Source organism: Erythrolamprus reginae, chromosome Z (assembly GCF_031021105.1).
Source record: "Erythrolamprus reginae isolate rEryReg1 chromosome Z, rEryReg1.hap1, whole genome shotgun sequence".
Classification (NCBI taxonomy): Eukaryota; Metazoa; Chordata; class Lepidosauria; order Squamata; family Dipsadidae; genus Erythrolamprus; species Erythrolamprus reginae.
The window spans coordinates 14,177,731-14,195,418 of record NC_091963.1 but is presented as its reverse complement, the minus strand read 5'-3'; the positions used below and the strand labels follow the sequence as shown (position 1 = coordinate 14,195,418).

General features: G+C 39.1%; 1 protein-coding gene across 4 annotated transcripts in view; it reads left to right on the top strand.

Moving 5' to 3' along the window:
• Nucleotides 1-17,688, top strand: part of LOC139154351 (disco-interacting protein 2 homolog C) — a 416,316-nt gene that overhangs the window by 255,428 nt on the left and 143,200 nt on the right. For all 4 annotated transcript variants that reach the window (XM_070728824.1, XM_070728823.1, XM_070728822.1 and 1 more), the window contains one exon: nt 12,897-13,007. In XM_070728824.1, coding sequence (XP_070584925.1) covers nt 12,897-13,007 — 111 coding nt within the window. The remainder of the gene's footprint in view (nt 1-12,896; nt 13,008-17,688) is intronic.

The following is a 17,688-nucleotide window of genomic DNA, read 5'->3' as shown; positions in this document are numbered from 1 at the left end:
TGTATGGTCTTGCTTGGTAGCTCTATGACCTCTAATAAAGCATTCGTATAGTACATTCTCTGGTTATATTTGAGATGGCATTGAAACATCTATTTTGAGGGTGTCTGTTCCATGGATTTGATGGTAATTAATTATGGAAACAAACTAATTCATACTTAACCTGCCTTGCTCCAGCATCATTCAAAATCTGTATGATATGGCAGATATAGCCACAGAAAGATGGGATTTTCAGTGATGTTCTCTGTGAGAGAAGTCTCTGCATGTTTATAGCCTAAATCAAAGGTCCCCAATCCCCAGTCCATGGACTGGCAGAAGTCTGCGGCATGCCAAAAACTGGGCTGTTCAAACAAGCAAAACCCATCTATGGGATGCAGGCAGAACACAAAACTATGTCTCCTCCGATCCATGGAAAAATTTCTCTGGTTCCTGGTACCCAAAATGTTGTGGACCACTGGCCTAAATTATAAGTGGTGGTGGTAAGATTAGTTCAGAATCTCTGTGTGGATCTCTGAGTGAGTTGCAGTCATTTAAAAAAAATTCTGATCTTTAGCAATCCAATAAAAGCAATAACTATTAGATTTAGCTCAAGAACAACATAGAACAATCCAGCCAAAGTTAGGTTCTTTATTTGCCTACATACAATAAATAGAATTTTGCCAGACTAAACTCTTATTAATCTCACCCTAATGGATACCCTACCCGATTCTAAGAAATGGCTATCCTAAATTTCTTCCTATCTCCTGTCCATCTCTGGGCTCTGCTGTCTCTTCCCTTCTCCCTCTTCTTCTTCACTATAGTTCATTACACTAGATCCCCCTTCATAGGCACTATCCCTTACAATAACTGAAAAATAAATTATTCCCAATAAATGCTTGAATTTGGGAGCAAAATGGGAATGAATCTATATATGAAAGGACTTAGAAGGTTGTTGCGTATACTGAGCTCACAATTCTATGTTGTTCTTTTAGAACAATTTTTAGAGTAATTTTTAGAGTATTGACACATGTCTTAAGTTACTATTTCCATGTGACCTAATCCACCAAACAATTAAGAGCAAATGACAAAACACCCTAAAACCAAAATAGGTTCTGTTAAACAAAGCTGTCATATGCTAAACTAGACTATTTCATACTTCCTGCTACTATTTCTTGCAAAGGCTTCTGGAATTTAGAATTCTGCATCACTGAAAGATGTTAGATTTGGGAAAGCTAGTCTAGGAATTCTGTCTCGGATCTTCTCTACTCAAACTTCTTATTTTATTAATTGGCAGTCTTCCCATGTCCTCCATTCTCATCCATCCCAGTTAGTTTATTGGGAATGAAAGTATGAATGATTTGTAGTAAATAATATTTGTAGTAAATAATAGCATATTACCGGTAGTTATATCTGAATACTGCATGTCAGCCTCCAGATTTGAGCATTGGTGAAGGATTAACTCAATGTACAGGTAGTCTTTGAGTTATGATCATTTTTTAAGAATAGTCTGAAGTTATGACAGCCTGAGAAAAAGGTTTTGTCTTCAAAGTTATAACCATCTCACCACCCCTGCAGTTACGTGATCTCAACCTGTACATTTGGAGCATCCCATATGAATGTTTGTAATGTGATGCTTGATTTACACAATTGTCTTCAAAACAATTGACAATACTAAATTGTTCCGGGTAGTGAAAAGTGAAACTGATTGTTGGGAGCTCCAGAAGGATCTCTCGAAATTGAGTGAGTGGGAAACAAAGTGGCAAATGCATTTTAACCTAAACAAGTGCAGAGTTATGCACATCGGGGCAAAGAACCCCAAATATACCAACCAACTAATGGGGACAAAGCTTTCCGAGACAACCCAAGAAAGGGATCTTGGGGTTTTGGTGGACAGCTCAATGAAGATGTCAACCCAGTACGCAGCAGCAGTAAAAAAAGCAAATTCCATGCTTGGCATGATTAGGAAGGGAATCGAAAATAGGTCAGCAAGGGTTGTATTGCCGCTGTACAAATCAATAGTGAGACCACACTTGGAATACTGTGCACAGTTCTGGACACCGCACCTCAAGAAAGATATAATAGAACTGGAAAAGGTGCAAAAAAGGGCAACAAGAATGATAAAGGAAATGGAGCACCTCCCTTTTGATACCAGGTTACAACGCCTTGGTCTCTTCAGCCTTGAAAGACGGCGTTTAAGGGGTGACTTGATCAAAGTGTATAAAATCATGCATGGGATAGAAAAAGTGGATAGAGAAAAATTCTTTTCTCTATCACACAATACTAGGACAAGGGAGCACTCACTAAAGCTCATAGGTAAGAAAGTGAGGCAAATCAAGGGAAATACTTCTTCAACCAGAAGGTCGTTGGTTTATGGAATTCACTTCCAGAAGAGGTCATGACAGCTGTCAGCCTTGATAGCTTCAAGGCAGGATTAGACAGATTTATGGATGCCAAGCATATAGATGGTTATTGAAATGGATCTCCAAGTGCTGCCTCTATGTTGGTTGAGGCAGGCAAGTTTCCCTTGAGTACCACTTGTTGGGGGTCAAGGGAAAAGGAGGGTCTTGCCTTCTATTTCTGCTCAAGATCCCCATGGACAATTGGTGGGCCACTGTGTAGAGCAACACGAAGCTTAAAACTTCAGCCTGATGATGGTGAATGTGATTTCACCGAAACGTCGCATAAACACTCAAAATATTACACGGGGCAAAACCCGAACTCAGAACAATCTACATACATATACCCGTGAAAATCTACGAATATATATATATATATGTCACATGTTTTTTTGCTGAATTTGAAAATTAAGGGAGACTAGGATAGATCTATTTCGGCCTTATTTTGGCCTCATCAGCTAGCCATACCCACTGGGACTTGAACCTGCAACCTTTGCCTTGTAAGGAAGAGAATTATTCTCTAGGCTGCAGTATCCAATCCCTTCAGCTCTGCACCAGGGAAGGGTTACATATTTTTGTGTCAAATCCATATATATTTAAAATGAACTTAACTATGAAAAGAATATTATTGTTCCATATTGCTGGGTTAAGTGAAGCATTATAACCGGAAGCGGAAAAAGGCAAAGCACATCAATCTGGAGTAAGTTCAGAGGTGCCTATCAAGAGGAGGGAAGAGTTCTGGAAACAGCCACTTAAAAGACCTGGGGTGTTTAAGCTGTAAAGACACGATAGCAGGCAATTTTAGATATTTATGAGTTATTAAATGGACAAGGAGGTGTCCTTACTCTCTGTTGTTCAATGAGCAGAACAAAAAACAGTGGTTTGAAAAACAAGGAACCAGATTTATGTTAGGTATTATTTGGAATAAACAGAATTTTGAAAACCTACTAGAATATCTCCTATTCTCATATAACAAAGAGAGTTAAAAAGCAACAATACTGGGTTTCTTCCTCACTCACTCCTGCTTTTGTGGATTAAGCAGATGTTTTCATAATAGCTGTTGCATAATTTCTTCAAGGCTATTTCCATTCTTTTCTACAATGCTATATTCTCTGTCTCTGTAGAACTTCAACCAGAAGCTGGAAATGTTCAAGCAGACATTGCAAAGAATAAAGCACTGAGTACGAGGTTGGAGTAGGGATTAGATGAATTCTGATGTCTCTTCCAACTCTGATTCTATAAGAATTAAGAGGCTGGGAGATATGGGCATAAATACCTTACCTGCAATTCTCAACTCGTAAATCCAATTTAGTTGGTTCCAAATTTTATAAGAATCAAAATGATGCATCTTTTTTCAAACTAAAGCACTACTGTTCCATTAAGGGACGGACAGTATGAAAATACTGAAATAAAGTTTATTGTCTGAGATCCTCTTATTGGAGGCAGGTTTTTGAGTCTGGATTCCATTTTTCCTATTGTTGGTCCCAGGTAATAGTTATAGTTGCTGATTGTTCCTTTCCTTCATCTCAAAAGCAAGGATAGTGACATGGGAATAAATCTTCCTTAAAACTCATTGCGTAGGAAAAATTGATTGCTTATTGATTGCTTCTTAATTATTTGCTTAAAACTAGGGACTAAGGAATAGCAATTTAGATTAGGAGATTCTTGGTTCGGTCTTGCCATTAAGTCAGCATTCCTCATGCGAAGCTTTTCAGATATGTTGATATCTCAGAAATCAGTTAACTCCAAAATACCTGGTTGCAGTAGGAGGTATAAGGAAATGTTAAGAATATAAGAAGAGTTGTCCTGGAATTGTTACTCTCCCTCTAAAGCTGTGATGTTGAACCTATGCCACGCGTGCCACAGGTGGCACACAACACCCTTTCTATGAGCATGTGAGCCGTCGCCCCAATTCAGTTCCGTTGTGCATGCGCGCGTGTCTTCCACTGGCCAGCTGGTTGTTGGGTCTCTGCCATGCATGTCTGTGGGGTGGGCTGTGTGTGCAGATGTTGTGTGCATGCCTGGGGGATGGGGCATGTGCAGGGGCCTCACGTGCATGCATGTAAACGGGTTGGGATGCATGGGGTGGGATGCATGCACAATGGCCATGCAGATATTACATTTTGAAGCTTCAGACACACATGCCCACATTGACATACACACATGCTTTGGGCACTCAGTCTGGAAAAGGTTAGCCATCACTGCTCTAAAGGATTCAGCAATAAATTAGAGATTCTCATTTTATATAGTTCTTAAGTTTGGATATGGCTCACAGACACAGTTCAGTTAGATAAGAATCTTTATTGTAAGTAAGAATGATCCCAGGTGGATTAGTTGGTTGCTTATTCCCAGCAACAGTCGTATACACCCACTGTGATTTCAACTTCCATTTTCTTCTGACCTTTCTTGCAACTCAACAGGTTTCTCCTGACAGTGGTGACTTTTTAATCTAGTAGTTCATAAATATTTGCATCGTTCCCAATTTTGGCTTTATATATTCTGCCCCTCACCTTAACTATCCGCATTCTCTGTGTAAAAAAAATAATTTCCAGCAGAAAAGGAAACACAGGCAAAACACAAACAATCAATCTTATTTTGAGATTCAAAGGTTTATTACATGAGCAATTGAGAATCATGTGAAAAAGCCAACATTAAAGATACAATTTACATTTTACATCAACAATCCATTGCAACGAGGCCATTTGCAAAATCAAATTTCATAGCAACAGCTCAGCAGCATTACAATTGGTTTCAATACACTTTGCAATCTTTCTGTTTAAAACGTTGGTTCGTGTAACACTTTAGGGCCAAATAACCTTCGGAGACCTATGGATCTGCAATAGGCTATTTGTCCAGTTCTCATAATCCCTCCTCTTCGAGGGACAACACAAAGAAATAACCATATGGTACCTAGCACATCAACTTGTTTAACATTTTAATTTTAATTAATTAATTAATAATCCAAAACATCCTTCATTCAAGATGAAGGAGGACAGCTACTTTGATTAAAAGGGTTTTCAGCAAGGCAAATACATAAAACGGGATAGACATTTGAATGATAGGACATGCAACTTTAAATACAGCAAGAACTGAAGAGTAATGCAGTGCTGGTCCAGACTGCAGGCATAAGACCTCTCCTAATGCAGGTTGTTTCTTGCAGTCATTGCTGGACTTACATGAAGCAATTCTTTTATCACTTGTGATTGCAAGTAGCAATGAGATGATTTGATGCTTGCGTTGTGGTTGAGGTTTGCACAGAGGGAGGAAAGCAGAGGTTACTAGCACTTGCTCCCATGTTGGGCAAAGCTTTAATCTTTGCCTTGATGCAGCCAGATAACCGAGGGTGAGAAACTTCTTCTGGAGTTGATATTTTCTTACAGTGTGAAACATGTACCCAGAAAGCCAAATTTTGACACTTCACAGCTGTATTGGTGGTCAGCAAGATCGGGAACAGACTTTCCAATGAGGAGCCAGGCAGTTTGTCCATTGGAACACTTTTTCAAGGATGCAATAGTTCAGGCTGGTGTGCTCTTATTGGGAGAGTCTTCTTTCAATTTTCATCCAGATCCCACATTTGCAAACATTTGCTCTGCATTTCTTTTTTCTCATCAACAGCATTGTATATGTACTAAATTCTTTTATCCTCTGATAAAAATGTGCAACATTCTGATGTAATGGAAGCATAATACTACCTGGAACAGAGGATATCAATATTATATGGGTTAGGCACTTCTTCACATTACCTAAAATGATTCTATTCATTTCTGTCCAAATCCCCAAAACAATAATATAATATGTTTAATACACTCAGAGGAACAGTAATAACAAGTTTTTGCAAGGATAAATGACAAAAAGTTCTATGGATGTTGTGTGAGAGAACTTCACAGTAAAATACAGTATTTTACTAACAAAAGAGAAACAGAAACAACTATTTTGTTATAAAGCAAAAAGCTAAGGGAAATTTATAATTGGGAAAGGGGAAAAAATCAGATTAATGAGCACATTGCTAAATTGTTTCTCCCTCATCACTGTACAAGTCGAAGAAATTACAAATTGCATAAAAATTCTATAATTCCAATGGATAAAAGACCACATCATTTCTTTATGCACAAAGTCTTCACTGAACCCATGATTAGGTGGCTTTACTAATATTGTTCAAAACTGTCTTCTTTCTTCAATCTTTTTTTTTGTAAAGCCCAGATTCCTTTGATCATATTTTAAACATCTTAAATTTGCAGCTGTTTTTTTCTTCTTAATCTTTGCCCAAATGCCCCCCTCCACACATTTATTTATTCATACATACATACATACATACATACATACATACATACATACTCAGGGCGGTTTACAACATGTTAGCAATAGCACTTTTTTTAACAGAGCCAACATATTCCCCCGCAATCCGGGTCCTCATTTTACCCACCTCGGAAAGATGGAAGGCTGAGTCAACCTTGAGCAGGTGATGAGATTTGAACCGCTGACCTACAGATCTACAGTCAGCTTCAGTGGCCTGCAGTACAACCTTACCTGCTGCGCCACCCTGGCTCATGCACACACAAGACCTCTTCTTTGAATGAATCATATTCACAACAAAGTCTTTTTGTACAGTTCACAATGAAATAAGTATTCTGACAAAAATTGTGGGCTTACAGCTTGCAAATATATTAAAAAACAGTTAAATCTTCTGTGTCCACAAATTTTACACTGAGAGTTCAACAATTTGCCAAACGTTTACATGGTGGCATCTAGGATGTCTTAAACATAACCATCTTAGACCTGGATACCCATCACAAACCAAGAGCATTCAGCAGTAAATGAGCAGAGGAAGGGAGATGAGAAAAAACAACACACATTAACTATATGAAGAATGTTTACAATTCTGGACCACAGGCCAGTGGAAAATTGGTCAGGTTCAATCACTTGTGGTTACACTGATGCTCAGCATCTCATTCATACACCAACCACATTTTGCTTGCACCACTGGTGGGTTCCTACTGGTGCGGTCTGGTGCGCCGGTCTGATAGCGGCCCACCAATTCTGTAATTCTGATGCGACGGCTCCAGTCTGTCTTTGCTGGAAAGTACACACCACCATCTTTTTAAAAAGAATTTTTCATGATGTTCAGTGCTGTAAGCATGCACAGAAGGAAAATTGTTCCTCTGTACTTGTGCAGAAGAAAAATTGCACTGGGGGTGTGCGGGTGTGCATGCAAAACATCACAATGTGTATGCACCGCACTGCAAACAAATAGTGAACAACCAGCCCCTGACTTGTACCATAATGGCAACACATTCATGCAAACTAAACCAGATCTCAGTGTGTTTCTATTTGTATTTGCTTCCCGATCTAAGGCCAGGTACTCCATATTGGATCCCACCCTCCTTTTCCTCCTCTTTTTTTCCTCTTTTCTTTCCCCCATCTCTGTTTGTTTTCCTCCACTAATAAAGCACAGTGAACCAACCATCTTGGGGAAATAAAAGGCAATTGAACTTCACCAACACAGGCAGTCGGAATGTACGGAAAAGCCCATCCCCTGTCAAACAACAATAATAAAAGACATACCACCCAGCAAACAAGCTGACCCTTATCTATGGGGAAAGTTGTGTCGATAAAAAATAGGAACAGAACTAACGCACACACAAAACAAAAATAAAAGCATTGAAACAAAAGGTGGGGGGAACACTAAATAATTAATAATAATAACAACAACAACAACAACAATAATAATAATAATTACAGTAACAAGTGCGAACAAACATAATCATCTATGGAAAATTTACTATCATTATGTCCCATCCAGAACAAATATCAACCCTAGCATGTCAACCCTTGAGCAAGGCAACAAAATGAGACATGAAAAGGGCAACAATAATTCACATATACAAATATGATACAAACATATTCCACCGCCTCCCCAGACTTTTGATATTGGAAGCTTATTGTGAAAGGGGTGAAAACATACCTTTTCTCTAGTTTTACAAACTTTGGTGCAAACTTTGGTTACAACTATTCTGTTACAGAGAGAACAGAATATTCAGAATATAAGAGGCTCACTGTGAGAATGCAAGTGGAGGGCAGATTTTTCACATCATGAGCTCTTGGCTCAACTTTGGTTACACATAATACTCAAAATTCAACAACAAAGCTACACTTCCTCAGAAATGACCCAAACTGGGGGTGTGATTCTCTACCACTGCTACAACAGAATTGATCATTCTCAGGTCCCGGCCACAGGATCTACTTCGACTGTTTTGCCAACGTAAGACATCAGGGAAAGACACAGGCCTGTCCACAGCACAAGTCCAGTTGTGACACTTCCCTTGCATTCCAAATCAGGGACAGGACCCACCCTCTCCATCTAACTCACAAACCATAACTAGCTAAAAACCATCTTATCTCTGATCCAAAGTAGAAGGTTCATCTAAGAGTAGTCTGGTGACCTGATGCTCCACACAAGGAATGATCAGGCATCCTAGCCCAGCAGCAGGTCTCTTCCCCAGCTATTTTATCTGAGTCATGGCACCATCTGTGAGAAAAATATTTTTCTGCAAAAAAGAGAAAATACAGGCAAACCACAAACAATAAATCTTACTTTGAGATTCAATGGTTTGTTACATGAGAAATTAGGAATCATGTGAAAAAGCCAACATTAAAGATACAATTTACAGCTTACATCAACAGCCCATTGCAATGAGGTCCACTGTCATAGCTAAATCCATCAAGGATTAGCTACTGTCAGAGGTATCCTCCTTTTATCCTCTTTTTCCTATGGTCCTATGCAAATACATACTTTTCAATTACTTCATTTCCTTGTTCTTTTATTCAGACCATAAACTCAGCACTCAGACTGTTAATTCTTAACAGTCCTAACATATACTTAGGTGTACATGTGAAAACCTCTTATTCTTCGTTACTTCCAGTTTCCTATTTCTCACGGTTTCAACGTTCTAATTCCAAATATGTATCAAAACTACATACTTTAAAAATCACATTTCACAACAACATCTCAGCAAGAATATAAATAGTTCTGATACACTTTGCAATCTTTCTGTCTAAAACTTTGTTTCATGTAACTTTTTAGGGCCTAATATCATTTGAGATCCATGGACTCCGGTAGTCCAATAGGTTATTTCTCCATTTCTCACATATGTCATATTATGGCCTACCATTTATGAAGCCAATTTATATGGGTGGACAGGCAAAATCTTTTATTCACTGTCATTGTTTAGTAGCAGTCGGAGATTCAAAAGATAACTGAAAGTTATCAAGATTTATAGCCACCAATATCCCACTATGTTTGATGGAAGTTTTTTTTTCTTTTCATCTTCTTTATAGATTAAAAAAAGGCTTCAAAAGAGAATTCCTTTCAAGTAATTGAACACTGGATGCATTACACTACTAATTTTTTAATTTATTTTATATATTTATTTTCATCATGCGTTTTCCAAACAAAGGACAAGTTAATTCAGCTTCCAGTTATATTCTGTTACCTCCTCATTGAGAGATGTGATAATTAAAATTTTTCTAGCTGGGATGTGTAACATGGAGTTACTCCTAGAAAACAGATCAAAAGAGATTTCAAGAGAATATCAGCACATGATTTTACAAGATATAATTCTCCATGCAAGGCAATAGCAATGAATCTATAACTCTACATATTGCTTTGTGTATTATTAATTTACACAAATTTTATTCTGTAAAAAAGCAATTCCATCTGATTACAGGTTCCTGCACTATATGTGCCAAAGAGGTAGATGAGGTTTCTATGAAGATTACCTTCCTCCTGATAACAATAGTTCACTGCATTTTTGGAGTTTAATATTTACGTGGGTTTTCTGTGTTATGCAAAATGGTCTGCATATCAGAGGCTTAATATTTTCTGTTCTATATTTACCCTGCAAGAAAAATAGGCTGTTTTTAAAAATTACAACTGACTGGCCCTGCTGAATACTTAATAAAAGCTTGTACTGGTCTTCCATTGTTTGAAGAAAACTTTGGAACCAGCCATAAAGTCGTATTTATATCCCTTGTATATGGGAGAGAGGGGAAGAAGGTCCCATTTTGACCTTTAATGGAGGAAGAAAATTGAATTAGACATTTTCTATTTAAGGTTTCTTACCAGAGAAATGTGATCATGTCATTGGAAAAAAATGAATGAACCAGCAACTGACCACTGCATGAACAGGACACAAGAAGATCCAGTCCCAAGAAGAATAAAAACGGAGACCAATTAATTACCATATTTTTCGGAGTATAAGACACACCTTTTTCCTCCCAAAAAGAGGCTGATAATTTGGGAGCGTCTTATACTCTGAATGTACCCCTCCCCCCCCCAGCCCTAACTAGCTACTAACGATCTTCCCAGCTCTTACCTTGCAGGCTCTTTCCTTGTTACTCTCTGCAAAGAATGTTTTCCAATCCCTGAGACTTTCCAGGTTTTTTTTCATTGCCCTAACTTGCTCCGAATAAGTTTCTTTCCAGCCCTAACCAGGTGCTAAAAATGTTCCCAGCTCTTACCAGCTTGCAAGTTCTTTCCTTGTTACTCTCTGCGAAGAATGTTTTCCAAGCCCTAAGTCTTTGCAGAGGGTTTTCCATTGTTCTACTTGCTCTGAATGTTTCTTTCCAGGCACTAGTGATGTTCCCAGCTCTTTCATTGTTACCCTCTACAAATTAAGTTTTTGTAAAGTCCTAACCAGGGGATAAAATAATGTGCAGGCTAAGGATGCTAGATGAATACCTGGTAAGCAGATACTTTCCCCTATTTTCCTCTATAAAAACTAAGGTACGTCTTATACTCTGAAAAATATGGTAGGTAATCCCAATAGCTGCAGATTTATAGGATTCTAAGAATGTCCTAACCTATAAAAAGCTGACTAATAGTTCTGTTTGAAAGTATTGACACCAACCTCCTTCACAGTTGGAAATAGAAACTAAAATTGTACAAAGAGAAGAGTTGCTGAGACTAGGATGCAAAAACTCATCCAGCTCATCAGCCGACTTCATTTGCCCATCTTTGCCTTATCTGAAAATTATCGTGATCTGTGTACAGTATATATACCACATACACTGTCTCATTGACTTATAAAACTGGATAAGATATTTAATACAAATAAAAATATACTTAAGTATAGAAATATCCTGTAGTATACAATATGTTAGAAGGAGAAATTCAATGATGATCTTTATTTTTTTATTGGTATCAAGTTGGAGGGTAGATAAACTATCTATCTTTCAAATAAGCAGAGTTGTCTTTTTTGTCCCCTGTGGTTCTTATCACCATAGTATCTAATTTGTAGACCTAAAATAGAGCTGTCACCTACTCCAAGCACAACCACATGATGCTCTTTGGAAAGAACTGCTGAACTGATTATTTCAATTAGCTCGTATTTATTTTTAACCATTTGCCAGGACACTACGGAGCACATAATCCATCACACAGTTATTTCTTCTTTCAACTCCTAACTTTCTACTGAATAGCCTAAATGTTCTTTGTTTGGAGATACTACCAAATGGGAAATTTAAAAACTCTACGTCAGTATTCTTTCTCCTTCGGTCAAATATACTGGGATGCATCTACCTAAGGTAGTAACATCTGGAGACAGCAGATGGGGTTCATTGAGCTCAAGAGCTGGGAAAATCTTGTTTTGGAAAGGCTCAGTGGGTATATATTGATTTGATGCAGAAAGTCAACAGAAGTGCCTGGTGACTCTCTAGAGCTGCAGACCAGATGTAGTCCACAAGAATTCAGCAACTGGCTCATTCAACATTTCATTCCCTTATCTGCTGTAGAAGTGGGAAGGCAAATTATCTATTTTTCATTGTCCATTACTTCAGTGGAGGAAGAATTGCCTTTCTCTGCTCAGGTGGATGGAATAGGAGCAATTGTTCTCATCCTTGTTTAAAGAAATGGTTTCTTCCATTCATTCTGAAGATAGCAAGGGTGAGATTTTACGATTTTCCTTTTCTATGTTTTCTATCTAGAGCTCAACCCTAGCCCTAACTTCTGGAGGCATCTAAATCAGTTGCTTTTTCCTGTAACATTTATATGGTGCACTTAGTGCACTTTCATTTTGCAACGGTAAAATTGATGAGCAAACATGGGTTTATTTGTCTCATAAGATACGTATTTAATTATATACCACTGGATCATGGGCAGAATTACTATACTTGATGCTGCTGTTTTATCACTCTGACTCTATAAAATATTTTCTTGATCCATTTCTGATTTGTAGAATTCTAGCATGACAGTATCCACAAAAGTGCATTCCCCAGAGTTGTTCAATATCATTTTGCATATTTGTACTGCAGTTAATGGCAATAATGTACATGCAATGTTCACACCTTTGATTTTGAACAGTAAGTCATAATATCCTATGTTATAATAATTTATTTGCTTTGTAACAACTCTAGCATAGAGTTCTTGACAAGTTTTATTTTCATCAGTTGTATGCCATATTTATCATAATTCTAAAAAATAATGCAACAGAATCTGATATTTTTTTCTTTTATTTTCTGGAAATGCAGGAGTGGATCAAGCACTACCACAAGAACGCCGAACACCAGTAACTCCATCCTCCTCCTCTCGATACCATCGCCGTCGATCCTCAGGATCACGAGATGAGCGCTATCGATCAGGTGTGTACTACGACAACAACAACTACAATAATAAAATATTAGAAGGAACCATCTGTAGTTGAGGATTGTTTCTTGCTGGAATCCTTGGTGTTCTAGTTGTTTGCTTACAGATGTTTCATTACCAAGATAAGTAACATCATCAGTTCAATGATTGTGGGGTGTGGAAAGTGGGAAGATTATTTTATGCTGGCAATTAATGAAACATTTGCAAGCAAACAACAAGTACAGAGAGCACTAAAGACTTCACAGAAGAAATTTCTTTCAAAAAACAGTAGACAGATATAATATTTTTGGTTAAACATTTGACTCCAACTATATCCATCTTTTAACCTTAGTCGAAAGACTCATAAAAAACAGGGTATATACAGTATTGGTTAATGAGTTAGTTGCACTTTAATTTTAGGAGAGTATGGCAGCATTCAGGATGATCTCTTTTTCATTTTACCCTCCCCTTCTAACTATTTCTTGATGGGAACTTTTCAATGAGAGGGTATCATTGATCCAATATCATCCACTGAGTGTCAGAAGTCAAGGATAGGATTGATCTGGTATCTCCCCGGACCCATGCAACACTTTGACACCAAGGATAGACTTCAAAAAATTTATTACCACTCTGTGACTTAATTTTGTGGGCATGGCTTGACGGTCATATAACCAGGTGGGAATGGCTTAATGGTCATGTAACTGGGTGGGAGTGACTTGAGAGTCATATGACTGGATGGAAGTGGTTTGGAAATCATGTGACTGGTGGGAGAGGCTTGGAAATCATTTGACTGGGTATGGGTGGTTTGCTGATCATGTGACTGGGTGGTCAGGTGACTGGGTGGGGGTGGCAAACCTGACTTCACTCGTGTCAAGGATTAGGGTTAGGTTTAGGGTTAGGATGCCTGACCTCTCTTCGCCTCAATGAGGTATAGGTTTCCTGACTATTTACTACTACTGAACATCAAAAATATACTATTTATTTCTATGTTCAATATATATCCATATGTGTAAATACATATTACATGCAGGCATTACAAAAAGATACATTATCTACTATGTATGTGCATGTATACACACATGCGTTTGCGTGCACACACACGCAAACCTCTTCTAAAGCTTTACACAGTCAATCCAATCTTACTTACTGCATTTGGAAAAACACACCCAAGGTCCACTTTCTGCCATGCATTTAACCATGTCTTCTGTACATTGGAATATTACCCATGCCTTCAAATTTACTTCCCTAGTTTGCACATAACTGTTAGAGCCAGGAGATGTCATGGATTGAGTAAAATGTGGTGAAACTCACTTAACAACGCTCTTGTTTAGCAATCAAAAATTTGAGTTCAATTGAGGTCATAAATCAAGAACTATCTCTGCCTTCCTCTGCATGGCAGCCTTGTCCTAGTAAATGCCTCCTCATTTCTGGCAATTTTCCTCTCTGTTAAAGGGACCAAAATAATCCAGATAATGTAAGATTTCCTGTTGCAGCAGGGGGAGGTGGATAAATGACCTGCAAGATCCCTTCCAACTCTGTTAATATTAATGTTGGGTTTTTTTTAATGAATAGTACAGGTTATTTTGCACTAGGCAACAGTATTGAGCCAAAATCTCACAAACCATGGGGCAAAAGTGTTCAAACTTGGCAACTTCAAGACTTGAGGACTTTAAGTGCCAGAATTCTCCAGCCAGCATAGATAGCTGAAGAAATCTGTGATTTGAAGTTCACAGTCTTAAAGTTCCCAAGTTTAGGGACCCCTGCTTTGGACTACCAGGAGATGCTAAGGTTTATCCCTGAATTGTGAAGTGACACAGTTGTTAAGTGAATCTGGCTGTACCTGTCAGAAGACCACTAATTAATTGATTTATTTATTTATGTATGTATGTATGTATGTATGTATGTATGTATGTATGTATGTATGTATGTATGTATGTATTTATTTATTTATTAGATTTGTGTGCCACCCCTCTCCGTAGATTCGGGGCAGCTAACAACAATAATAAAAACAGCATATAACAAATATAATATTTAAAATAACTAAAAACCCTTATTAAAAACCAAACATACACACAAACATACCATGCATAAATTGTATAGCCCTAGGGGGAAGGAATATCTCAATTCTCTCGTGCCTGATGACAGAGGTGGGTTTTAAGGAGCTTACGAAAGGCGAGGAGGGTGGGGGCAATTCTGATCTCTGGGGGGAGCTGGTTCCAGAGGGCCGGGGCTGCCACAGAGAAGGCTCTTCCCCTGGGTCCCGCCAAATGACATTGTTTAGTCGACGGGACCCGGAGAAGGCCCACTCTATGGGACCTAACTGGTCGCTGGGATTCGGGCGGCAGAAGGCGGTCCCGGAGATATTCTGGTCCGATTCCATGAACAACACTTTGAATTGTGACCAGAAACTCATCGGCAACCAATGAAGACTGTGGAGTGTTGGTGTAACATGGGCATATTTAGGGAACCCCATGATTGCTCTCACAGCTACATTCTGCACGATCTGAAGTTTCCAAACACTTTTCAAAGGTAGCCCCATGTCGAGAGCGTTACAGTAGTCGAGCCTCGAGGTGATGAGGGCATGAGTGATTGTGAGCAGTGACTCCCGGTCCAGATAGGGCCGCAACTGGTACACCGGGGGAACCTGGGCAAACGCCCCCCTCGCCACAGCTGAAAGACATTTCTCTAATGTGAGCTGTGGATCGAGGAGCACGCCCAAGTTGCAGATTCTCTCTGAGGGGATCAATGATTCCTCTCCCCAGGGTGATAGACGGACAGATGGAATTGTCCCTGGGAGGCAAAACCCACAGCCACTCTGTCTTATCAGGGTTGAGTTTGAGTCTGTTGACACCCATCCAGACCCCAACAGCCTCCAGGCACCGGCACATCACATCCACTGCTTCGTTGACTGGACATGGGGTGGAGATGTATAACTGGTTATTATCTGCGTGCTGATGATACCTCACCCCATGCCTTTGGATGATCTCGCCCAGCGTTTTCATGTAGATATTAAATAGCAGGGGGGAGAGGACCGACCCCTGAGGCACTCCACAAGGGAGAAGCCTAGAGGTCGACCTCTGACCCCCCACTAACACCGACTGCAACCGACCGGAGAGGTAGGAGGAGAACCACTGAAGGACAGTGCCTCCCACTCCCAACCCCTCCAGCCGGCGAAGAAGGATACCATGGTCGATGGTATTGAAAGCCACTGAGAGGTCGAGAATCACCAGGACAGAGGATAAACCCCTGTCCCGGGCGCGCCAGAGATCACCCATCAACGCGACCAAAGCAGTTTCCATGCTGTAGCTGGTCCTGAATCCTGACTGCTGAGGGCCTAGATAATCGGCTTCTTCCAATTTTCTGTATTTTATCTTAGGATGGATATATGTTTATCCCAGGCATGTTTAAATTCAGTTACTGTGGATTGATCTACCACGTCTGCTGGAAGTTTGTTCCAAGGATCTACTATTCTTTCAGTAAAATAATATTTTCTCATGTTGCTTTTGATCTTTCCCCCAACTAACTTCAGATTGTGTCCCCTTATTCTTGTGTTCACTTTCCTATTAAAAATACTTCGCTCCTGGACCTTATTTAACCCTTTTATATATATTTAAATGTTTCGATCATGTCCCCCCTTTTCCTTCTGTCCTCCAGACTATACAGATTGAGTTCATTAAGTCTTTCCTGATACGCTTTATGCTTAAGACCTTCCACCATTCTTGTATCCCGTCTTTGGACCCGTTCAATTTTGTCAATATCTTTTTGTAGGTGAGGTCTCCAGAACTGAACACAGTATTCCATATGTGGTCTCATCAGCACTCTATATAGCAGGATCATAATCTCCCTCTTCCTGCTTGTTATACCTCTAGCTATGCAGCCAAGCATCCTACTTGCTTTCCCTACCGCCTGACTGCACTGTTCACCCATTTTGAGACTGTCAGAAATCACTACCCCTAAATCCTTTTCTTCTGAAGTTTATGCTAACACAGAACTGCCAATACAATAGTCAGATTGAGGATTCCTTTTTCCCCAAGTGCATTATTTTACATTTGAAAGCATTAACTGCAGTTTCCATTGCTGTGACCATTTATCTAGTAAAGCTAAATCATTTACCATATTATAGACACCTCCAGGAATATCAACCCTATTGCACACTTTAGAGTCATCGGCAAACCTTCCCCTATGTCATTCACAAACATATTAAAAAGAATAGGACCCAGAACAGACCCTTGTGGCACACCGCTTGTAACCTGTCTCTGCCCAGAATACTCACCATTAACAATAACTCTCTGATGTCTACGCTTCAGCCAGCTGCAAATCCATTGAACTATCCAGGGATTAAGTCCAATCTTCACTAATTTATCTATCAGCTCTTTATGTGGAACCGTATCAAAGGCTTTGCTGAAGTCCAGATAGGCAATATCTACGGCACCACCTTGATCCAACACCTTTGTGACATAGTCAAAGAAATCAATGAGATTAGTCTGACATGATTTGCCTTCAGTAAAGATAATACTAGATTGCTTGATTTAGAAGGTCATGATCTACAATTAGGATGGCACTCATATCTATGGGATAAGAGACTTAAAACACATAAATATTTCACAAAACAACTCGATTAGAAACTCACTTCTGAAAGTTTGGCAAAAAATTAAAAAACAGACCTACAGGGGTATCCCTATTTGGTTTGCACCATTA